The sequence below is a fragment of the Dysidea avara genome, chromosome 5 (assembly GCF_963678975.1).
Source record: "Dysidea avara chromosome 5, odDysAvar1.4, whole genome shotgun sequence".
Lineage (NCBI taxonomy): Eukaryota > Metazoa > Porifera > Demospongiae > Dictyoceratida > Dysideidae > Dysidea > Dysidea avara.
In genome coordinates, this window is record NC_089276.1 from 2,006,617 (window position 1) to 2,033,597 (window position 26,981).

Sequence of the window (26,981 nt, forward strand, 5' to 3'; positions counted from 1 at the left end):
TAGATCAGTGATGTCCTCAAGTTACGCTTTAGCAGACCAAGCATCTGATTTGCTTTGGAGGTGATAGATTGGATATGTAGGTGCCACTTCAAATCACTCTGAATAATGATGCCTAAATTTATCAATTGTTGTGCTGTGCCATTACACTACATAACCCACTCATTTCATCCTGCCACACTAAATGGTGTGCTAGGGTCCTGCTTGCAGAAGTCTAAATTTTACAGGGGGTAGTCCTGAACCCCCCTCCCTACGCCCCTGGGACACCATTATCACCAGTGGTGTCCGTATATTGGGACATTTTAATGTCCTGTGGACACCTCAGATTTTACGGTGCTGCTTAATACAATTTAGCTACAGAAATAAAATTATAATGTCATATAACTTGTGTGATGCAATAGGGAGAAGCACTGGCAAGAGATTGACTGTTTGGTTTTATGCTACAACAATCAGTAAATAGTTTAGCCTGTTTTGTTATGCAGTAGCTAGACATTTCACAATAGCTACACTTTAAAACATAAAGTTGATTTCAGGGTTTAAACCAGCTGGACAACTCTAACTACTTCAAGAACAATACTGATGCTGCAGCATTGCTGACATTGTAATTGTAAATTCTGGATAGAGGTGTAGCCTGTACATCCAAATCATACACACAAAAAAGTAGCTATACCCATTAAAAATCATACATTATATTACTATAGTGTCTGTCCAGCAGATTCTTAAATTGATCAGGGGAGTTGGAGTCAATCACTGATTGGGGTAAAGAATTCCAATTGTTAATCATTCTAACTGTAAAGAAGGATGATCTTGATAAGCAATTTGTATGTGGCTTGAATAATGTCATGTTGTGTCCTTTTGTTGTTGTGATTGTGGAAAATCACAAAAGTTCTCTGTATTTATGCTATAGAAATTGTTGATCATTTGGTACAAAAATAGTAGATCTGCTCTGAGCTTTCGGTACTGCAAAGATGGTAAATTTAGATAGTGCAATCAATCATAATAAGACAGATCACGACAGGTGGTAATCATTCTAGTGGCTCTTCGTTGTATAGCTTCTATCTTATGTTTATCCATGATGTAATATGGCCCCCAAATTGCATTATTATACTCAAGCAGTGGGCGCACTAGGGATTTGTATAGTTTAAGCATAATATCTGAGTTCTTACATTCAAATACTTTAAAACGAGACCTAAAATATGGTTAGTCTTATTTGTACTAAAATCTGTGTGAATGTGGAACTTAAGTTTAGAGTCCATGCAAATTCCCAGATCACATATGTCCTCCAAAAGTTCAAGCATAACACCATGTAGGATATACTTGTGGTTGCAGTTAGCAGCAGGATTACCAATATGTAAGATTTTACATTTTGTGACATTAAAAGACAAAAGCCATGTATCAGACCATTGTTCATAGGTAAAGATATGCATTTTCAAGTGAAAAATAAAATTATTTTCACTGCGTATTAAGCATTTCTGTTTGATTAGTGAAAACTTCTGTCAAGCTTCCATGGTGTTTAATGTTCTTGAAGGGGTGTATTATTGAAGACAAATCTAATAAATAGCTACATTTCAGTCAAGTAATGGATTGGTATAAATTTTTTAAAGATTTTATGAATTTAAAAAACAATTGTAGCTTTACAATGAAACATGCTATTAACTTGAAACAAAAACTAAACTGTTTCTTAACACGAGATATTTTCTTTGAAGTTGTTATGCTTTTCAATAATGCAAATTATATAATTAATTGACAGTCATCCATCTACTGGAGCATCAAGCATATTAATTGTGTGAAGGTAAATTAAACTAGGGGAAGTGGGTAGCTAGCAGTGGTAACATAGCTGGTAACACACTGTCCTCACACACTGGTGGTCCAGGGTTTAAATACCAGATATTTTACAGTTTTGTCATAGTAACCTTTTTGTCTATGTCAGTTCAGTATAGCCATGCAGTACCAGGGGCGTATCCAGACTATTAAAAAGGGGGGTTCCATTTTTGGAATTGCAACTTCAGCTTAGCTGTAAGTTGAAGACCAAAAAAAACGGTCATCACCTGCTGACAACAGCTGCCCCTCACCATAGATACCCTTACCAACTATATTTCCTTATTTATATCTAGATACATAACTTGCTACACTGCTCCTCAAAAGACTACTGTGACTGCTCTATTAGACTATATCGATTTGACTGCTCTATTAGAATATCTCGGGTAAGAGAGGCTCTTTCAAAAAGGGGGTTCCATGGAACCCTTGGAACCCCCCCTGGATCCGCCCCTGCAGTACATTACTAAACTGACATCTGATACTGCCTTTATATATCTAATATTAAACAGTTTATTATTATTAAAGGAAATATATTATAGCTAAAGACAAAAACACTGGCCACAAAGGTCAAATCTGAGATAGCCATATAGCCCCCAAAATCTTCCTAAGGACAGAAAGGACCTGTTCTGATACTGTGCCAATTATCATTAAAAAGCACAATTTGGCCAAAAATAGCCAAAAATCTTCTATCCAGAAAGGGGTCCTCATGCATAATTGTATAGGTCCGTAATTTGCTTTTTATTTGTAAAATAATTTTGTATGCAAAACTTGTACGAAAATTTCTTGCACAAAAATCTTTATGTAAGATCAAACTACTCTATAATAGAGCAGTCATTCACGTAAATCATATGAAAATATTTTTACACGAAAATTCTTATCACGAAATTTTTTTGCACAAAAAAAGCAAATTATGGTAGATACTTGCTGTATCTTCTTGTGTACAATACTGATTAAAGTGATTATTATTTAAGGCCTCAGCTTTACTTTTGACATTAGAGCAACAATATAGAGTCATTAATTGGTTCATTAGTTGGCCATACGGCAATAGCAGCTGCTCTTTCATGTTCATGTTCACATGAATCACATCACCTCGACACCATGTGTAGTTACATATATGTAGCTACTGTATGTAGTTATATGGTCTTAACTATGTGAACTTGAAAACTCTAACATTGAGATTATTTCTTGGATCCACTGGCTACTCAGTACTCCTGTTCCTATAGCATCAGTTTGATTATATCTACTTTACATGACCATTACTGGCACTGCAAGAGCGTTCAAAGTTCAGTAAGAGTTAAAAAGAAGGCCAATGTGAATTAACTGTTTTGTCCAAAATTATAGATTCTATAAACTTAGCTACCAGCCTGATAGCTACTGTAAGTTTACCACTTACCAGACTACCTGAGGTTTTGTAGTTATTTAGCTACAAGCTATAATAGCTAGTACAATAGTGATTATGGTATACAGTGTATATTGTGGGTAGGCCATATACAGAAGGCACATGTACAGTAGGTAATTAGGTTTATTGAGTATACAGTTGAGAGGGTCATGTTGGACTAGATGAGCTAAATTGAACAGTGTGGTAAAGAGGCTGATAATTGTAGCCATAACAATGTTAACTGCTTCAACTGCCAAGAATCTTCATACATGTAGCTTTCGAGATGTATTATTTGAATTTAATTTTGTTATTTGTTTACAGTATTTATTGCAGTGCAGAATAATTACTGCATAAATGCATTGGTGTTAAGTGTATATAAATTGACAAGTGAAACTTAATAAATATAATAATTAATTAAATCGAAAAATTAAAGATTTCTTCTTTGCTTAATTTAAAGTGATCATGTTTTGGGATGAAGAATTCCAAATCTTAATTGCTTTTGAGAAAAAGAATTGGTTATAAATGTCATTATGAGGTTGTATAGCTGGATAAATTTAGATGAATTTCTTCTGCATGGTGGTTAATGAATTTTTGTACAATTTCTGGGGGATAAGAGTATATCTGTCTTCGTGGTGTAGAGAATCTTATACACTGTTAAAATGAAGAGTAACCACAACTCTTAAAGAGTTCCCATAATTGGAAGGATTTAACACCCCTGGAGAGGTTATAACCATTACTCTAAATGAGTAACATATGCTCTGAAGGTGGTGTCACTTACTCTTCAGAGTAATGGTTATTCTCCGGTGCACATGCACCTAAATTCTATCTAATGCCAACTGATGACACTGTAATAGGTTTTGAGAAGCGCCCATAGTTTGCTTCCACCATTAACCTTGTTTAAATCCTTTAAACTCCATTTAATGTTGTTTGCTCACCTTACTGTATCGAACTAATCCATGCTGAGGACCTCCGATGAATGATGTTCACCCCAATCCCAGATTGTGGTGATATTGGTAAGTGTACAGGGTCCTGCCACCCATCTTATCATGATATTAGGCCTTGTACTTCACAAATTGCCAATCTTTTAGCCTTTACAGGGGGAATTAGGGAATAAACTTGGGTGAATGGCCATAGAAAGGTTCCATTGAGGAACCTTTCCACCCAAGAAAGAGATTTATATAAACAGAGAACATAACTAGAACATAGGCTACAAAATAAATATTAAACAATGTCACATTATTACCCTCGTACCTCTGGGCATGCATGCATGTAAAGACCCACAAGACCTATGCCACTGATAACAGTAACATGAACATGTGAATGTTTAAATTCTCCACATGCATATTGAACTTAATCAATGTATAGGTCTGAACACATCCCCAAACACAGAGTGAATACCTCCTTAAACACAAAGCCCTGTAGATATACGTAGTATAGAGCTATATTATAGGAAGTACAGGTAATAATTGAATGTGTAAGAGGAAAGTACATATGAAGACTTGCAAGTGAAAATAGATATTTGACAAGTAATAAACCTGTGTACAAGGACAAGTCTAAAAGAAAAAAACCAATTCTGGTGCATGCATACATTGTAAGAACATGAATTGTGATGAAATAATGTCATAATTCTACATGAAATCATAATTATGTTATTATTAAATAAGTACACAATCAAATGAGGATATACGTAGTTACTGAAAGCCTGTAGCTAAAGCCTTTGATAAGTTGGCCAATTCTCGAGTAGGAGTTTGTATGTACAGCTTATAAGCATTGCTTTTCCAGCGACCCATCATCTGAATGTGCATATCAGATATATTGGCAGCTTTTGCTGAAGTTGCAGCCCCAATATGAAAGTATGAGTATTGAATTGTTCCTTATCAAGATGCAAATCCACCAGCAGGGTATCAAGGAATGAGAAGATGGATCGAGTTAAATATCGGCAATCACCAAGTTTGAAAAAAGGGCCTGGGGTACCATCACGAATTGCCAAGTAAGTTAAAATACCTTTAACAGGGCAAACAGGAGCATCAGTTTTTCCCAGATATAAATTAACCCCAAGGCGGAAAGGGTCTGTCTTGGATTGTTTGATCCTAACCTGAATCATGGATGGGGATGACCTGCTGTCCACAGCAACATCACTAAGTGACAGGTGCACTGATGGGTCGTAGCCATCTTGGGAAGGCACGGTAAGCTCACTGCTCCTTAAGAAGCCAAAAAAGGCCATATAACATGCTGCCCATATCATGGCATTGTCATAAGAAGATTTGTACAGGAGAAGATCTCATGATATCCAGTGTGATGGGTCTCCTAATGCGAGGAGGTTGAGAAATAGCCTGGGTCTTCTTTATGCCTTTTAAAACTTGTTGCAAACAAGGAGTGAGCTGCGAACTGTAAATTTACTGGTAACCAGTTGCAACATGCATGTTGCAAACTGCAGAAAGGTACACTTTGATGGTGGTGTGTGACAGACCAACAATGGCAAGGTCGGTAATAAAAAGTAGAAGGGTATGTTCATTAGCAGGAAGTGGGGGCCGATTAATTGCAGAACAAAAATCTAGGTACCTGTGCTGCCCTGCCGCATAGGTGACACGGGTGGCAGGCGAGATACCATTGTCAAAGTATCGGTGAAGCATATTCTGAATGAGTGTGAGGTCCAGTCCGGATGATGAGGTGATACGATGAAGAGAAGGGGCAGTGGCATTGGTTTTGGAATCGGTGTTGCCTGCGGGTGAGATAGGAGAAATTGGATGACATTATTTCTAGACAAAACATATCAGCCCCAGCTATATGCTTAGCAATAACTTGAATGTCAAACACAGCAACAAAAAACCATAAAGATCTTAAAAGGTGCATTACCAACTTACTTTTTGAATACCCTTTGTTAATAGCAGTAACTAAGCCTAGATTATCACACTGAAATAGTACGTTATGTCTATAATAGAAGCCTTAGCGATAGAGAGAGAAAGCCACTGTCTATATTCATGCATCATTAAAGTGGTTTCTATTTATGTACACAGATGGTTACTACCTGGAAGCCACACGCGGTAGAAGCCATGGAAGGCGTGTAATGAATGCTAGAACAGATTACAGTTGTAAAGATTGTTTTACAGTAAAAATAAAAAAAATAGGGCATTTGGTGAATTTCGGTCCCCTCGAACCCCCCCACCCCGGGTACTGGCCTGTTTTAAGCTATATTTAATACTGTTATTGTTGTAATAATTGTAGCTATGCATGTATCTATAGGGCACAGCTGAAAAACAGCTGATGCTGATGCTGTCTCCCTAAATAACTTTAAAAAAAAAAAAAAAACTGACGTCACTAAGGAGTTACCGCTCTATGGCTTCGCCAGACAAGTTTTCGTGAGGTAGTTATATTGAACATTGAAGCAAGTTGATATCACATCAGGCCATTAATTTCTTAGGTAGCTATACTAAGGAAGCAACTGTCTACACCGGGTTGTGACGAGGATCTACCATCGTGACAGACAGTATATTCAGTGTCGTCAATCAAACTCAAATACTACTTCGAGGCTGTGATCACTTCGATTCAGTTACCTTTTAAAATACACTGACAGTAGATGCTATGAATACGGAAGGGACAAAAGCTGTCGGTAAGCATCATGTATGTAGACACATTAATCTATAAAATTAGTGCATGGCTATCCCACCTTTTATAAATCCTAGATCCGCCCCTGGCTATTTAAATTTCGAACTGGATACTATAGTCGCTAGCTAGCTAAGGTAAGGGCAGGCGTTTCCGGACAAAGTTTGCACACGCATTAGAAATTTGTTCATTTCTCCTCGAAAGAAAAACGGATTTTAAAATGCTTAGTGCCGAATTGTAGCTAATGAACTAGGCTATTGGTGGTATAAATTGTGGGTGGTAAAGTATAGGGTACTAGGAGAAAGAGCAGTTTAAATTTGCAGTTTGAGAAATTGCCAAAAATTTATGTGGCTGGGGATTCCGGACACCACTAAAAAAAGGCGTACCTGCCATTGTTATGGGAAATTCTGCATTCTATTGAGTGTCATGGCCCAGCAGAGACTGATAGCATTCTGTTTGTCTGGTTACTTTGTTGGTGACAGCGATTTTTAAGTAGCAGAACTGCTGCCAGCCTTGCTCGGACCGTGCGTATGTCTTGCACAGCTTTCGAAGATGCGACATTTGATCTACTGTTTGGAAATCTGTATCAGTCCTTGCCTCAACGCTGAAACAGCATAGTTAAGTAGTGTAGCCCCGCGGATCCTTGCTTGGGACTTCTCCGGGATGCTAATTGTGTTGATTGCGCGTGCCAGTTAACACGTCGCAGGTAATGGACTTGGATTCCTGTTATACTATCTCTAAATCATATATCCGTTCACTGAATAGTGTGACTGATCATTTGTGCTGCCTACGGTCGCTTAGAATTACGAACGGTGCCCTCAATCTCCTGTTAACATCGGGGGCCTCGGTTAACATGCGTAGTAAAAGTTTTTTACACAAAAATATTCTACACGCGCAAGCAAATTGTGATGTATCTCGGCAATCCTTAAAGCTATCGAAACAAAACTTTAGTATTTTATAGTACACAAGTAGGGTACTTAGGTACTTAAACCATAGCCTGATTGGTTTCTATTCCATCCTTCAGTAGCAGATTAAAAACGAAGTGTCCGGAATACCCAGCTGTCCGGAAACCCCCTTACTTACCTTACGATTGCTACGGTACAAATATTCATTTAACCAGTCATTTGTTGTATCAAGAGTTCATAATTATATACACGGAGGTATATTATCTATGCCCCGTCTATGCCTATTGTTAACAACACGCTTCAGTGCAGGATTAGGAACAGCGCCCTATAGGACTAATTGGGAAATGAAAAGTGTTCCTATATAGGATTAGGAATTGCACTCTCGCGCCTTTACAGACACAGTTCTTAGCCCGAGCAATGATTCTGATCACTTTTTAAAAAAAAGCATTCTTACGGTTAGGCCACTCCAAATAAATTCTCTGTTTCCCGTCCTGGACTCAGGCATATTTGTATGCGGGCGGGCGGTCCATTTCCATTATTTCATTATAAAATTGGCTAGCTTTTCAAGCTATTATTTGCCTGGCACAGCCAAAAAGGCTGCATAAAAGCATGCTTATAAGTTTGTTCCTTCCTTTGTAGTTGCAAAAATAACACAAACGTGAAGTTTGTGCTGACTTGATAGCACTGCTGACACTGTTTAAAGATAGCTTTTACTAAGCCTATCAGTATGCAAGAATAACCAGAAAATAATGGAAGAATACGGAATAATGAAATATTTAGAGCTGTCAGTAACCAGGTGCGGGCGGTGGACAGGAAACAGAGAATTTATTTGGAGTGGCCTTAGGAAGCAGCTAGGTTAGTGCATTGTATTTAACAGTTAGGTTAGGGTTATAGGGGGTGGGTTACTTTATATTTGTAACATAGTACAAAAACAAGACGAACTAGCAGCAAGCAGCGGTGGCATGCATATAGCTATAGGGACATGCATAGTGGTAAGGCATCATACTCCAAACCACTTAAAGCTTGTTCCAAACTTAGCTAGAGATTGGTGGTTGGAGCTCCAGTTGTGATGCCTTTTTTCTTAGACAATGGCATGTTAAGAATGCTTTGATATTTGGAAAGTATGCAGGTGTTTTATTCTGGTGAGACACCTAGTCATGTTTTGCAACATATAATTGCATATTTATGTATAGGTAAGACATGCATTGCTAGGAGTCTTCAGTGGATAAACAACCCAAAGGAATGATGTAATAATCACTGAGGCAGAGCTGAGGTGATTATTACATCATTCCTGAGTGCTGTTTATCCACTGAAGAATCCTAGCAATGCATGTCTTAGTAATTTAGACAATGGCCTGTGGTGACTGGAATTTGTTATGAACCCACAAAGTATGCAATTTGTTTGTTGAAGTTTGTGGCTAGGTGTCTTACTAGGTTCCACCTGTTTACAGGTGCCTTACTAGAATAAAAACCCTGCATACTTTGCAAATATCAAAGCATTCTTGACATGCCATTGTCTAAGAATACCTGCTTCCCAACCAGTTTCACACACATAGCTAGTTCAGATTGTATTTATTTCATCACAAACATCTCATAATGACACCTTTGCAAAACAAGGTAACTAACATTGTTTCAGGTATACCTACTTTGTATTAAAGTTAAAGTTAATTGTGAAGTTTTTAGCATTACCAAAGTCCATTTGAGGATACCTGCTTACATTCTCTTCCTTGGCCTCCCTTGGCATAGTAGTTTCTTCCTTGACAACTGTTGCATTCTCTTCTTTGGCCTCCCTTGGCATAGTAGTTTCTTCCTTGACAACTGTTACATTCTCTTCTTTGGCCTCTCTTGATATAGTAGTCTCTTCCTTGGCATCCCCTGATGTCACACCGTTTAGAATAGCAGATGACAATTCTTGCAATGCAGTGGTTGTCCGCTTGTATGCTCTGACACCATTTACTGAATGATGCCCTGTCCTACTCATAATAGTAGCCTCATCTAATTGGGCGTCATACATCCTAGTGGTTGCTGTTGCTCTCAGTCAATGATTAGTATAATATCCCTGAATATTAGCATCCTTCATTAATCTTGGTACCACTTCAGCTAGCTTATTATGGCCAATAGGGACAGTTTTGTACCAACAATCTGCTTCTTCTGGGTTATCAAACGCATTTTGTGGACGGTTGTTTGGGCACAGCAAATTGTATAGCTTGTATAGACGAACCAAACACCGCTCTGGATTGGTTTTGTTTGCATGGTGTACCACTTCCATTGGAGTTAGCTTGCAATGTTTCAGTCCCCCCTGGTTTGTTTTTGAGATATCTTGTTGTAGTGAAGGTAAGCTGTACTATTGAGGGGCTCTACCAGTTTAACCTGCGATGGATAATGTCTCAGTCTTCGATGGTCATCACCACTTCTAAGTGCAAAACACAACCCCATTAAATATACCAACATGTACCATGAAACCACCTAACTTCAAAGCCAAATTCCAGGGTACATATCTTATAAACCCTGGCTGGCCATGGTACATTTAAGTTAAACCATGGCTGGCTATGGTACATTTAAAATAAACCATGGCTGGCCATGATACATTTAAATGTACCATGGCCTTGATATATCTGATGAGGTAACGTTGTTTGTTTTTATAAGTATCCTGGCAGTATTCGATTGTGGGAGTTTATTATTACTCACGTGATGAAAACCATGAACCCGATTTTGCATTCTACAGCACTCATACGAAGGCAATTCGACACCCTTACCACCCTATGAGTTGACAAACGGAAGTTTAAGGTGAGAACTAGTGTCATGGTTAATTTACAATCGCGTGTCCGCGTGTTTGATTACGTACCACGCCCACTTTTCGTATATCACGAGGTAACCACTCTACAGCGAAGCTTACCCCTCTGGATGTTTAGAAAACATTGTAAACAGTGGTTAAACAATGTAGCAACTTTGAAACACTTGTTAAATCGCAAAAATGAGTGTTTCCGTGATATTCATAGGATTTTCCCGTTTATGTTAACAAAAGTAACTGCAACGTTACTTGCTGCTGACCCATAATCGAATTTTACAAGACTCTCTATATAATAAATCCAGCGGGTTGTCTCGTATTGGCTTGGGTGATTAGTCGCCCACCACAGTAGGCTATTAGCCTACATGGTACATATCAGTTGTATCACGTGCCCTCGTGATTTTCCTGATATGTACACCCACGCTCTCGGGCCTAACGGCCCTCGAGCTTGGGTGTACATATCAGGCAAATCACTCGGGTACATGATACAACTATTACATATTCACCAGCATCTGTGGTGAGTGATCACCCAACAATCCAATTTTCCACAAAATCTCCTCCATTTCAGCTGTACTGATATCAGCTTTTTTCTTGTACACATATTTACCAGTACCATTCAGTCTCTTTAATTCGCCATCCATTAGCTTGCAAAAAGGTGTGAATTCCTTGCCATCAAAAAAGTTAATATCAGTGTTACCAGCAGCTCTGATTGCTCTTTGTAGTACGCAGCATATCTGGTGCAAGCTATCAGGGGAGTAATGTTCCCCATTACTCTTCCTTGTCTCTAGCACGAATCGTTGCAACCAGTGATTAATAGCCGCGTTACTCATCTTTCTAATGTCCACATCCAGCACTAAAGGCCACATCCAACACTAAATCACAGCTACCTTCGTTTTCCGCGGTTCTTTGTAGACGTTCTGTGGCCCACTGTTGCCAAACTTGCTGAGCCCAACTGGTGTTTTTCAAAGTAATCTTTGGAACATGACTTTCTTTAGCTTTTTTAATAGCATCGCTTTGTGGTGCACCAAAACGGCTAAGCTTTCGACAATCATTCTCGTTGTTCTCCCAAGATATCAGCTCACTTTCAACCCACTGAGAGGCTTCAACCAACAGTGCATCCATCTCAGGATCCAGGTCATCGTATCCTCCATTGCTTATAATAGCTGGTGCCAACAGTCCTGTATAATGCGCCGGGTTGACTGGAACTCCCATCAGTTCTTCCCATCCTATTTGAAACTTCATAGGAATTGGATGCGAAGGATCAAACTGTTTGATCAGAGAAGGACTAACGATTACTTCATTCTTAGCAGCAGCACCGAACACAACATCCTTTCTTCAAGCCATTCTCTAAATAACTAAGACACGCATTGCTAGGATTCTTCAGTCGATAAACAACCCTCAGAAATGACATAATAATCACCGAGGCGGATGACATAATAATCACTGAGGCAGAGCCGAGGTGATTATTACGTCATTCCTGAGTGTTGTTTATCGACTGAAGAATCCTAACACTGCGTGTCTTACCTATACTTACTTTTTCACGTACTTTTCTTTCATGACTGGCTAAATTATTATTAATTTTATTGCTGAACGCAATAGCATGGGGCAAGGAAACTGTTTTTTTTCTGTTTTTTTTTCCCGAAGATCCCACTATATAAATGAATGTATGTTTGTCTGCTACGGCTGGAAATGGATGCCCCTGTGAATGTGTAACCTATGATGTCAGCGCTAGTGCTCAGTCTTAAAACTTAATTAGACTTCTAGACTAAACAAGAAAACAAATCTACAATTCTACAAGATTGATGTAGAAATAATAGACTAATCCTTTGTGAACCACTTACTTATTGTTCCCTACCCACACTGCCTGCCGTCACCATCTTTTCCAACACTAGAGCTAATACACTTGTCAATTTCATGCCCCACCTCCCCACCCCCAGGGGGGTGGGAGAATACAGGGGATTTGACAAATCGTGGTGTCAAATTCCCCACTAGTGGGGCAAAATTGGCTGTCAAATCCCCACTATGTCCCCACCCTCATAGTGGGGGATTTGACAACACCTCAAGGATGACTAAGCGCATATATCATGCATGCGACTAGTAATAAACCTGCCCTGTAACTAATAAAATTATAGCAAGTGCGATTTTATTGTTTAGAAATGCAACTACCGAGAATTGGTCAGTGAATTGGACAACTGTCAATTGCCCCAGGGGTGGGGACAAGAAGCAATATCAATTCCCCACCTGGGGTGTGGGGATGCCCGGGGGTGGGGGGGGGGGGGGGGGAGGGGGTGGGGCATGAAATTGACAAATGCATAATCATCAACTAAAATTCTCTCACTACTAACTCAGCACAGAAATTTACTGTAACTCTTTTCCCCCCAAGATGACTATTGAATGGAATTTTCTACCCTACCCTGATCTACATGAAATTCAGTGACATATAGGTCGTACTTATTTATTACTGTAATTGTACATTAGTGTGTTACCCCTAAGATTTTTGCTAATCAATAAATAAATAAATAACAAACAGCTGAGATAAATATGCTACAACAGAACTTGTGTTCAGGCATCATCATGTCATAGCTACCCAGGTATGTTGTAATGGCATTTCATCGATCTGCTGTTCTCCTGTGAATTTAACAGAGTTTTCACAAGGTGATAATGGTAGGGCGTGAATGGTGTTACTTGTATCAACAATAGTAGTCTAACAGTAATGCTGAAAAAGGTGATTTCCCAAGAGATACTAGCCCTAAACAATTATTGTTATGCAAAACTGTGCTTGTAAAAGTACTCTATGACAATACTTCATTATCGAGATAATATCATTTATCGTGATAAAAATATGGTTTCTTGTTATCTAAACTTATCAAGTTATAGGTTCATCAGTATCACACAGCCTTATTCTATAGTTTTTTATGTTTCTTTTTTCGTATATGACCACAAACATGATGTCCTATTAGCCTTATATTGTTCTGAGCATATGCTTTTAAAATCCTTCTTTGAATTCACTAGGCTTGCGTGAGGCTTATGCATAAGTGTATCACCTAGTTATTGCAATTGTTTGTTAAGGATGTAAAGGTAAAGCCTGTGTATCCTGGATGAAATGTGTGTAGTGTGTAATTACAAATAACCATACATGGTATTAAACCAGTAATCATTTTAAAAAGTTATTTCAGCGTTCACAACTTGGGATAAATCATTCCAGTTCCCCACTGCTCTCACTGTTTAGCAATTCATTCGACTAGCAAAAGGTTGAAATTGTGCCTCCTTTTGGTGGTAAAAGATGCTGGCTGGAAAAGTGTAGATGGGTCACGACCATGTAGAAGTTGATAAAGGTCATGGGTGTAACTAATCACTGGACTGGAACACTGGACTGGATTACTGGACTAACATATTTTTGGTTTTTACACATTCTGAGGTTGGTTTTATTAGCTAAGGGCCTTCAGAAAACTTGCAATCTGCTACTAAAATGATGAGTGTTAGGAGTGGAGTAAACAAAACTCACTTCTCACTACTTGTTATGCTCTACAGCATTTATACACTTCTTAGTATTGTGTTTTGGAGATTGTAATATATAACCAAAAATAATTTTATTATATTTGTACCACATATGACACACTGTATCCTTGCTCAGACCCCCTTGGGACACAATCTATCCTTCCTAGGACAATACATTGTAGCTAAATTTGTTCCTATTATGCAATGTGCAAACTCATTGCACAACTGTAGGGTTTTTCTGCTATCATGATTAGTTCTTATGTGTGCTGGTTGGCGTACTATAATATGTGACCACATTTATTAGCATTGTACAAGCCTTCTACTATCACCAAGACTTTATCGTTGGTTAACCATAACTAGCACATTCTCTGCAGCATACTGATAAGGAGTATAGGTATATGTACTGTAGAAGAACATGATAAATAGAGGTGAAATCACTAGAAGTCAGTTTTTGCTTACTCCACTCCTCACACTCATCATTTTAGTAGCAGACTGCAAGATTTCTGATGGTCCTTGGCTAGCAAGACTCAATAAAACCTACCTCAGAATGTGTGAAGACCAAAAATATGTCAGTCCAGTAGTCCAGTCCAGTGATTAGGTGCACCCAAAGGTCATGGTATAACAACAGCATTTAAAGTTTGTTGTTTAGCGATGCTAAATATTGTTTTTAATTATTATTGGGCAGACCAGTGACTGTGGGCCTTACACACCCCAGAAAAGCAAGGCATGGAAACAAGGTGCTATAGTAGCATGAAAAAATAAGATGTGTGAATGTAAGGTCATTTAGACATCGAAGGTTTTTATGTTTAAGCATGGGTTAGAACTGATTATATAATTCAACAGAAGAAAGTATGCATACAGACTACGTACAAGTATCTATTTATACTGCAGTATTACAACATAGTCTAAACAACATTACAACCATACAAATGATATATTACGTGTCTGTTAGTAAGAGTTCGGGTTAGTGTACGGTTTTAGGTTAAAATACATCACATTCCCTCACACTAAGTCAATCAATCAGTGTGTTTTCTAGCTCTAGGTGGATTGCGATGAACAGGGTTGTCATTTTGAGATTGAGTTTCTGTACTGAGAGCTGGTACTGTTGGTACAAAGAAATCCTCATCACTTTGGTTGCTAAATACAACAACAAGTTGAGAGTCCAAGCAGCTTGGAATCTCAACTTGTTGTTGCAAAGGCAGCAATTGATCAATGTGACACTTGCGGTTCTGTCCATTAGTAAGGTAAGAAAGTGGACCAAGTTTCTTCACAACCTTTCCAGTTATCCATTTAGGATTGCTGCTTCGCGAGGTTTGTACCAATATGTTCTTGTCCAGGTAAAATGTCTCTAGTTTCCTGTTTGTCGTGTCATGAAGTCTCTTGTCTTTGGTTCACCCTCTCCTTTAAATTTAGTTTTAGTGGTTTAGTAAGTCAAGTCTAGTTTTAATGGATCTTTAAGAAACAGTTCAGCTGGTGTTTCTCCAGTTGTTCCATGAGGAATTGTGTGGTAACTCATAAGAAATTGAGACACCTTCGTTTGAATGGGTGTAAAGGAGCAGTTGGTAGTTTGTTTTGATTTGTCTGACATGAGCTATATTTATTCACCATTATCATCTAGGTCCTTATCATGGTTTTGCCACCAAATATGTTTTCTACTTAGTGATTTCATTCTCATAATGCCAGGATGACTTACATGCTTCATTTAAGGACTTTAAAAATACAAGTAGTGTTAATTAACAACTGGATGCTGTGGATGCCCATAAAAATGTATTGAAGCCATTGGGAAACGATGATAATTGATGGTTAGAGTAACTCACCTAATATCGGACGGGCTCCAAAATCAGACGTGATTACTCGAGCTACAACTTGATTTTTGAACAACTTATATGTCTTCAGATAGTTGGGACTTTGGACACCAAGTATCAGCTTTCTCAGCTTAGGGTTAAGGTTAGGGACCCATCCCTAACCCTAATACTAACCCATCCAATTGTTGATTGGATGTAAGTCTGATTTGTAAACTGTGGGTGTCCGTGAATTGACTTTTTTCCGGAATATACATATTAATCGGAAATGACTTTGCAGGGCTGCTGCCACCAGACAAAGAAACCGAGAAAGCTGATACTTGGTGTCCAAGGTCCCACAGGCTTGAACTATCTGAAGACATATAAGTTGTTCAAAATTCTTGTTGTAGTTCGAGTATTTGCATCCAAGTTTGAAACCCATCCGATATTAGGTGAGTTACTCTAAATCTCCGTTACTTACAAGGTATACAGCATGTTCCAATTTTCTGTACATGAAATTAAACTACATTAATGTCTCTGTCTCTTTGTGGTAGTCTGGTGTGAATAGGGTAAAGGATGAGTGAGTTATAGAGCTGCAAAGTTTAAGGTTTTGCTGAACAATGCTTTCCATGGCTGGTAATAGTGAGTTTATCAGTTGTGTCCAGCACACATGCCTTTTGTGCTAGGGTGGTAGGCGGGAAAAAAAGTGAGTTTGTCGAGGAGTTTGTACTTGACAACCACTAAGAACCTTGCTCAGAACTGATAGGCAAAGCTTTTCGTTAGTAGTAAGTAGAGTATTCCATGGTTCACATCAAGGATAAAGGCTACTATCGACTTTACGGGCCAACAAACAAATTAAACACCATGTTAACGAGTCAGCAAACACTATCCAAGTGATCCTAACACTTGTTTTAGTGTTGTTATTCCACGTAAACATAGAATCAAGCACCTGCTTGTATGCTTCATCACCAGACAACATTGTCGCCAGGCGCTTTCACTTCAGCAGCTCATAACTCGCCAATCGCTACACCTAGAAGCAGCAGACAACCACCATCAGGTGTAGAAATTTGTGTAGTTGTCTATACTGTTTTCAAAACACAGATATCTTCTTTACTTTCTGTGTAAAAAAAGATTTAATTCCCGTGGTTGTCCATTCCCAATGGTTTCTGTACATTTTCATGGCTAACTACAGCATCCAGTATTGCACAATAGCAAATACAATGAAAATAAATGAACTGGTCTAATTGGTTTCAGTTCAGGAGCAATGGCTTCTGGCCAACCCATGGATCATTTTTACTTTTCTTGTTAATCTGTTCAGCAGTAATTGGTAAAGATTCCAATTGCTGTAAGCTGTATCATACAGTACGGTAGTACTGTATATTAGGGATCATGCAGTTTTGGGCTTTCTTGTCCAAAAATATCACCCTAAAACCATATTCAAATTTCCTCAAAAATGCCTTCAAAGTGACCCCCAAACCCTTCCAACAAGTTTCTATGGAATTTAAAAAAAATCCTATTTAACAGAATTTTATTCTGATTAACTAACTAACTAACTGATGCCTTCAGCCAAGCATAACTTGACAATGGATAAGGCTACGGGCTTGATTTTTTCACTGTTCGATGTCACTCATCCCGAGACGTGCCTTTTTGCCAACTGCAGTATGTACAATGCACGTATCATGGACTTACCTTTGTCCTCCTTTGTGTTCCAGTTCTTTTCGCTGACAACGCAAGGTGTCGATTTGCGATAGCGTGATACGGCTTCCCTCTGGCTGTGTCATGCTTTTCGCCCGCATTTTCCGTAGCGACTGGATTCATTGCAGAGAAATTTCTTGTACTGTTCTTCATTTGTAACGCTGTGTAATGAGCGTAGCATAGCTACAAACAAAGTGTAATGGCCACCTCACTTTTCAGTGCGTAATTGATTATTGGGGCACGCGTTCAGATGCAAAATTATTTTATGGAATGCCTGGCACCATTCTTTCTTTTAATGTGGTACACGTGGATTCAGTAGTCATAATTGTGTTATTAAAAAGTAGACAAACAAGTAGAAGGAAAAATTAGGAATTTTAAGCTGGATTAGGGATCAAAGAACAAAAAAGCAGGGAAACAAGGGAACAGTTAAAAAGCATGACTGAATTTGGGTTTACATGTCCACTAGTATATTTGCAGGTATAGGCAACCTCCCTTGTTTCACAAATTTTTAGCTGTTCCTTTGTTTTCCTGCTTTTTTGTTCTTTGATCCTTAATCCAGCTTAAATTCCTAATTTTTCCTTCTACTTGTAAGGTAGCTTCACTGATGTTTTCTTCCAGTGCTGGTGGATGTGGCAAGGGTATAGAGACACCATATGCAGTACTGTGTTTATCTGTTCCTAACTCAATGACATACTGATAGGAAGCTAAAATCAAAGCCGTTTAGCTGCAGCTAAAGAATATTGAGAATTGTCAGCTTATGATCAGTCACTAATGTGAACTTCCTGCCATAAGTACTTCTTCACTCCAAAGATTTCTTCCTTTTCTAATTGTGAGTAGTTGCATTCTGCTTTGGTTAAGGTGCAAGATGCAGTGTTGGGGCAATTACTTTTTAAAAGTAACTCGTTACACATTACATATTACTTGCAACTGAACTATTTGGTTACAGTTACAAATCACCTATATAATAAAGTAACTATAATAATACTACTTATTATATTACTTTGTGTCCACAGCCTTAAGCTATCATGTGTGAAACTGCCACCTTATCACATGACATGATTGATTGACTATTGATTATTAATTGATTGATGATTGTGTTGTTGGATAATGTGCAAATCTTGATTATAAGTAAGAAGCTGGTGAATAAGCTTCATTCAGTAGGCTTCGTTACTTTATTGTAGCTAGGCATTACTCAGTGGATTACTAATGAAATTAGTAATATTTTTACTTGTAGTACTGATATTGATATTATGTAATATTAGACTTGATACAGTTATGTAACTTCATTACTTTGGTAACGCATTACAATTGTAAGTAAAGTAACTTGAGTTATATTACTAGTTTCTACAGCGTATTTCGTTATATTACTTTGTTACCACAAAAGTATAATTGTTACATAATGTGTTACATAAGTAGCTAAAGTGTTACCCCCAACACTGGCAAGATGCAAAAGCTATTTATTGATTTTTCAGAATTATCTGGCATGATGTGTGAAATAATGGTGCCAATTCCATAAGCAGATGCATCACAGGCTAAGCGAAGTGGACTTTAGGTGTCGTAATGGATTAGCACAGGCAATAAAGGTAATATTTCTTTCAGTTTAGTAAAGGCTGCTTTGCAGCTTTTGGTCCTTTGCCAGGGAGTATCCTTGTGTAGCAACTGATTCAGTGGCTCTGTGATTGTTGCTAGGTTTGGAATAAATTTTCATTAGTAGTGAACAATGATCTCCTTTGTTGAATGTTCTCAGGATGTGGTGCTTGTTGAATGGCATCAATTGTTGTAGGGGTAGTGTGCAACCTATCTTGTAGCCATGCAAGGTACTCTCCACTGAAGTACTTATAAAGGAACGTTTGTTGTTCTTGAGTTTTACTCCATATTCCTGTAATCTTTGGAATACATTCTTCAGATTATTCAGGTGCTCTGAGTCATCTATGCCCGTAATAAGGATACCATCATACAGTATGTTAGTGTACTGAATAGTAGGGATGATGAAGGTGTGGGGATGGCCTGTGATAAAATATCACCCAAAAACCAGCCTCGATTTTTCCTCACAATGACATGACAGCATGACAGCATTGGTTGGGTATAACCAAAAGTGCCATCAAATCGACCTGAAATGTTTTTGTGAAGTCGCCACAGCATTTTCTACTGCCTGCCTGATGCTGAAATTCAGTCAAGCATAGCAGAAAACTGGGTAGCTACAGCTACAGCTCTACTTCTTTCACAAAAGCGTTTAAAATTCACTTAAGAAGAAACATTTGGCATATTGATAAACATATACAATATATGGACTATTGTCTTGCCTTTAATCCTTCTGTACCAGTAAAATCTCTTCATCGATAGTAGGGCTTCCATCATGGACGTAGCTAGGGTACATGTACTCAACATTATGCATTGTGTAATGGTGTTTGTCTGGACATGTGCTGTAGACATTGCAGAGCTGAGTGAGCTATCCAATATCATCAGTTTGCAAAGTTAACTTAACTACTTGCGTTTCTGAACATTTGCTGTGACCGACACTGTTCACTACAGGCACGGATCCAGACTTCTAAATGGGGAAGTTCCACTCTTAATGGTAGACTCCCCAGCAATGTTTCACTGTTAAATCTTACTATTTAGGCCTTTAGAAATGCATGTGAAGCCTTTAACAGCTGCTGTAATAGCTTTAGAAGATAAAGACAATAATTGTGACCCAGTCTGGGAAAACCGGTCTTATCGCCTATTTAAAAGTATCGAGAAACGCCGGTTTAAGTATTTAATGTGTTGTAGCTTGCAAATAGTTGAAGCTATGTGTACCAAATTTTGACATGTTTTACACCAATTCCTTACCTTCCAGAGCATCCACTGTGCAAGTAGCCAACAACTAAGTTTCCTGCCATTTTAGATAGTTTTTAAACCATGGTTGACTGTATCAGACGAGTTCCAAAAGGGGAGGGAGGTGGGGGTCCGGAAGGAGGGCCAAAGGCTGTTCAAAATATTAAAAAAGAAGGCATAGGGATGAATTAGGCCAAGTTATGGGCCATTCAGGTCTCAAAACTGGCTAAAATGAAAGTAAATTCACAGTATAGGTACTTATTCAACACCACGGAGCTGTACAGCCACATACAGCCATCCCCAGGCTGACCAGAGCTCCATTAAGTCCCCATACCGCACGTATGGATTGCCACTGGGCTTGGGAAAAGCAGCCAGCAAAACTAGACCACTCATGTCTAGCTGATTTTGATTGTGAAATTAGGTAGTCTATTCATGTAGCTCTGTGTTCTGGGTGAAAAATCCTATCTACTGACATGGGCGATAGACCGGTTTTCCCAGACTGGGTCACAATTATTTTTATTAGAGGCACCTATCACAGAAAGATAGCAGATATTTGAAGTATGATTGCTGTAAACAAGAGTAAAAGTAAGTATAAAATGTTGTAATAAGTGTTTCTTTAACTGATAAACTGATTTTAGTTTTATTGAAGAAAAACTTCTCAGCAGTTCTCAGTCAGGCGTTTGCCAAAGGGACACTTTGAGCACCCCAGATGTGCCCTTACACTATCTGCATCATTATCCATACTGGTAGCATTCTTTCCTTCGTGGCTTTCTTGTGTTTCTTCACATTATGTTTAAACAAACTATAGCTAATACAAAGTTTGTGAGTGAACCTTGTGTTAAACTAGATAACTTGAACGTCTAAGTGAATACAGTTTAGCAGTAATATGTGCTATACTTTTAGCTAATCGGCAAAGATTTGCTGACTACTTGCATATACCAGTAGCAAGGATGTTGAGGTAGTATTCCATAGAAAAATTCTTTTTGGTGTAAAAACAGTGTCAGATTAGAGAGGTTTCAGTGTACTTTATATTAGGTATCATGGAGGTTTGGGTTTTTCTGGTAAAAATATCACCCAAAACCCAACTTCACAATACCTTCCTGGCACCTTGGCAGTATTGGTTAGGTATAACCAAGCCCAAAAGTGCCTTCAGTACAATCCTAACATTTCCAATAGATTGCTACAAAATAAAAAAAAACATTCAATGGAATTTTCTACTGACTGACCAACTGCCTGTCTGCCTGCCTGCCTGATGTCTTCAGACAAGCGTAACTTGATAGTGGCTAAAGCTACGGGCTTGATTTTTTCACTATTAGATGTCACTTCAGACAGCCCAGGTGTCGATTCATGCTAGCACGTGATGGCTTCTCTATGTTTGTAAATGGGAACCGTCTGTATTTTCAACGGTGACTGGATCGATTGCAGAGGTGCTTCTCCCACTGTTCTTTGTTTGTAACATGTGTAACAGACATGGCTGAAAGAGAAGCGTAATGGCCACACACTTCACTTTTCAGTAATTGATAGTTGGGGTGAGCGTTCAGATGAAAACATTAACTCTGGTGCCATTCTTTCCTTTGATGAGGTATGCACGGGTTCACCAGCAGGCATGGGGCAAAGTACATGTGAAAGTACTTAAATAAAGTACAAGTACTTTGACATTTGTTGAAGTACAAGTACAAGTACATGACATTGTTTTAAAAGAAGTACTTTTGAAAGTATTTAAGTACAAGTACAAGTACAGATTATGCTTACAGTGTTCACGATTGCATTTATGTAGTTTTGGTTGCACCTAATAAAATTGTGAAAATCTGCCATCTGTAAGGTGAAATCTGTCAGGAGTAAATAGCTTTCCTGCAATGCTAATGAGTCTCTCAACAGACACAGAGGAAGATGGTACTCCTAGGATGTTTATGCCAACCTTGAAAGCAGAGGATATTTCTTTTGGTTATCTTATTTGCTGGATTTTGGGCCATTGTTACTGAATCAGTTTCAATGTATTCATCCACATGCTTAGTGAGTGTACTTCGTTGTTGTCGACTTTCTGTTCAGGACATAACCTTTCTTCTTAGCTGCTATAGCTGCCTGCTTCTAAATGAACAACTAAATCTTTCAGGCCAAAAGCAGTACAACTGTTTCTTACTACAGAGAAATGAATCAGAAGATGGGAAACCTTTTAAATCCTGTTTTTAGAGCAAATGCAGCAATTGTGACTTCAACAAAAAAGCTGACCATGTCAATCCAGGAATATGCTGTATCATCTTTGAGCCAAATTCAGCCAATATATATATAGCTACAGCTTATTTCACTTGGACATATGTAAATGGACTTAATTGTACTTCATGTACTTCAAAGTACTTATAAGTACTTTGAAGTACTTTAAGTACCTTAAGTACATTTCTTAGGACTTAAGTATAAGTACAAGTACATTACATTTGTACAAAAAGTATTTAAGTATAAGTACAAGTACTCAAGAAGTTGTACGTAAGTGTCCTTAAGTACAAGTACCAAAGTACTTCGCCCCATGCCTGTTCACCAGTCATATTACATTACAAAAAAGTAAACAAACAAGTATATGTAAGAAAAAATTTGGAATTTTAAGTTCGATTAGGGATCATAGAATAAAGTACATAGGGAAACAAGTGAGGTTACCTACATCTGTAGATATACTAGTGGACATTTAATCCGTAATTCAGTCTATATCCATGACTGAAGTACAGATTAAATGTCCACTAGTATATCTGCAGGTGTAGGCAACCTCACTTGTTTCCCTATGTACTTTATTCTATGATCCCTAATCGAACTTAAGATTCTTAATTTTTCCTTATACTTGTCATAATTGCTATCCCACTAGGTACCTGTGATAATGCTACTTAAAACCTGTGAATACAGGGAATCAAATCATCATACTACAGAGTGCAGTGTCTCAGTTAATTTGCAAAATTTCTACCTACAAAACTTTCCTACCATGCAGTAACAAGAAATGTTTATGGCTGATGTAGTCTGTACCTGTGAAGTAATAATCATGCAATTGTTACAGATCAACCACCAGCTTATCCCAATGAGAAGCTGCCTGCATACGATGCTGTATGTCCTACTAGTGTCTTAGCAATTTCAAATACAAGTGCTACTACTACTGCTGCTACTACTACTACATGCTCTCCTCACAATAGTACCAGTAATGTGGCACCACTACCAACCACACGTGCGAGCACAGCCTCACAACCTGGACCTTCTAGACCTCTACAAGGTGCTTCTTATAATCAGGTATATTACTTGCTATACAGTATGTAATAGTTAGCACAGAACTGCTTACTCTTTCTAAACATAACTTAAGTTGCGAGCAAACAGTATCCATGATTTTTGCAAATACTGTAAATATTTTCTCTAGTCAAGAACCAGTGGATCCATCAATTAAGTCTTCTTGTCTTCCAGTGTGCAGGTGGATCCATAACACTGGGTGTTAAGAGGATTATCACCCAGTAGAGTTCCACCTAGAGGGTAAATTGGAGCAAATGCAACCTCTCCTCTACCTGAGAACACACATTAGATCACTTCAACTCTTAAACTGTAATTTTAATATGTGATGTTAACCAACAGTGGGGAGGGGGCATGTTCTTTTGACCCTTATTTCTGAAACCTAAATATATTAATTGAAACCAAAGAAGTGCAAATGTGACTGGCTCTGGAAAAACCAGTCTTATCAATTATGATAGTAAGTTCGATTTTTTGACAGTAAATTAAATTTTCGACTCAAAGACAAAGTTTGATGAATGCACTATCAAATTTCACTGTCACAGTCAACCGGAGTTAAGTGTTCTTCACTTGCTGGCTGCTTTTCCAAAGTCAGTGACGATCTATACAAGTGGTCTGGGGCCTTCATAAAACCCTGGCCAACCAGGAGATGGCTGTGTGTGGCTGTACAGCTCAGCAGTATTGGATAATGACCGGTGCTATAAATTTCCTTTCATTTTAGCCAGTTTTGAGCCCTGAATGGCCAATAACTTATTCTAATTCATCCATATGCATTCCTCTTAAAATTTTTAAATAACCTCTTGCCCACCTTCATGCCCCCACTATCCACCCATTTTAGAGCCCTTGGTCTAAAAACAGCAGGAAAGTTATCTGTTGACTACTTGTTCAGTGGATGAACTGGAAGGTAATGTAAAATGTGTGAAAATTTGGATGCATAGCTACCACCATTACAAGCTACAAGACTCTGAACATTTAAAAACCAGCATTTCTCTATACTTTGTAAATGGGCAGTAAGACTGTTTTTGCCAGAGACAGTCACAAATAAATCTAGACAGTCTAACAAGATGCTTAAATGTCCAGATCTAACAGGATGAGATAACCTTCCTGGATGTCAACATCTACAGGGATAGAAATAATCCCGGTGCCCTCCACTCAAGTAACACTTTAAAATTATTTAACTATGTACTAATCATTGCAGGAAATTTTAGCAAATTATTGTTACTTCACATGTATAGCCAGACAAGGAGGCTTAAGACGTAATAACATTATTATTTACTGGAATATAGCTATACTAACTGAAGCTATTTGTACTGTACAAAATTTCTGGATTCACCACAGGGTTTGACAGTGTCAATGTGATAGTGTAATGTTATAATAAGTGCTATCCCACTAGTTATTTTACTAGAAATGGTCAGTGAGATCACATGGGGACTTTAGAAAGGATCACTCATGTTATTCACACAGCTGTCTTATTGATGATTAGTTGTATTATACTGTAATCCATTTTTTTTTCAAAATAATTTTTGTAGCTATGCAAAAATGATTAATTTATGAAACTTTTTTACATGAATTTTGTTTGCATAACACACCTTAGTAGTGGCATAGCCAGGAAATATTTTTTACCGAGGCAAAGTTTATAGATTGACCAAATTGAAAGGGTCTGCTTCTGACTCAACTGATTCACAAACACTTTCAAGTATGGGTGGTACAGTATTTACAGGTTGACTCTCTGGTTGGATGGAAGAAACTGTTTTAGAAGACTCTGAGCGTTTTTCTACATGTCAAGTATAGCTCCAGCTTAGTCAATGCTACAGTATACCATGCTTCAATTGTTAGACTAGTTTGATTGTACTCAACACAAAAACTGACTTTCTCCTGAGATACTTTGAGTGGTAAAGCCATCCATTAACTGAAACAGAGGTCATAGTCATGCACACTATTCTTTCATTTTTAAAGATTTGATGTGATATTAAAGTCAGAGATTATCTCTTTCATGTGATGCTCAACTGCACGTGCTAAGCATATCAAGCTAGGGAGTCTGGGAGCATGCTTCTTGATATATGATTTGAAATGGCACGTGATGGAGGCTATTTTTTGATTGTAACTGCTAATGCATAATACGCATGATCAATTAGCTCAATGCAATGCCATGCAGTTGACTCACTGGAACATCTGAAAGTGATTTAAAGACAATATAAATGTAATTGATTTAGCCCAAGCAGTGTAACGAGAACAGTGTCATGAATGCCCTATTAGAGTATATTACGATGACTGCTCTATTAGAGTATCTCAATTTTTTTCATAGAAATTCAAGTAGCTGAAAAGTGGTCCAGCCAATGCCAGACCGTTTCACTGTGGGCTCCAGCACTATGCTGTCTAGTAACGTTTGAGTGGAAAATTCTGGCTACCAAAACTCAGGCCTGCTCAGCCTGATATTTTTTACCGAGGCAGCTTCCTCGGTTGCCTAAATGTTAGCTACGCCACTGCTTAGAGCTACAGTACTAGCCAAAGTTTCCTGTGTCTTACTGTCTTAAACTTTTTTACAGATTGAAGAATTTGAAGCCTTAACAAAGCAGTTTCAAAAGTTTTGTAAATAGCTATACGAATTCAGCACTGATAAATTGTGAATTAATATATTAAAAGTGGTGGAAAATGCTTCTGGTAGTTTTGTAACAAAGGAAGGTAGCTAATTAATTTGAATGATTTGGTTAGTTTTCATTATACAATAGCCCCCTTAGTGATAAACTGAATTTGGCTTTATAAAGATTCAACCAAAAACTGGTATAGCCTTTTGGCATTCTCTTCAAACTCACATGAATATGCCACTGCAGTTCCACATTTTACTGCATGCATGCACAATGCACATTAAAAGTTATTAACATTTTGCTATTTACCTTGACTTACATGTATGTGTTATGTTTTAGCCTCGAATTCAACGTCAAGCTCATTCTACTCTCAAACAGGAAAATGATAGTTTTGGAAAATTTTTAGTGGTGGTGATGTTTTTTGTTATGATATTTACATTTGGTTTGGGTCTAGTAGCCTTTTGTTTTGCCTATATGGTAAGTGCATGTCTATGCATATGTATTGTGTAGTGTGCAGAGTCAGGGAAGTTATTATATGAAAGTAATATATTATTTTTTTATCAATGTACAGTTACATGTTACTTAGAATAAAGTGTAACCATAATAAGTTACTATATAGTAAATTGTAACTTGCGTAAGTTACTAAGTTACATTCATGCTAAGTTTTTCTATTAAGGCAACTCTAAGTTAAAGTTAACACCTTTAAGCATAATATTATATCATGTATGTTTTCACACAGTATGCATTACTAACAGTAGTCACATGATGTACATCAGTCACGCATGCAAGCAGCACCATTATAGATGAAAGGTTAATGGATTTAGGTGATTAATATAGTAGAATGGATAGTAGTTGGCAGTAAAAGGCT

The 26,981-nt window shown here is 38.0% G+C and overlaps 1 protein-coding gene across 1 annotated transcript in view; it reads left to right on the top strand.

The window, feature by feature from the left end:
* Window positions 1–6,529: 6,529 nt before the first annotated feature.
* Window positions 6,530–26,981, top strand: part of LOC136256473 (uncharacterized) — a 38,561-nt gene continuing 18,109 nt past the window's right edge. The window contains exons 1-3 of the mRNA XM_066049442.1: window positions 6,530–6,803; window positions 23,314–23,540; window positions 26,453–26,590. Of these exons, the coding sequence (XP_065905514.1) occupies window positions 6,776–6,803; window positions 23,314–23,540; window positions 26,453–26,590 (393 nt within the window). The 5' untranslated portion in view covers window positions 6,530–6,775. The remainder of the gene's footprint in view (window positions 6,804–23,313; window positions 23,541–26,452; window positions 26,591–26,981) is intronic.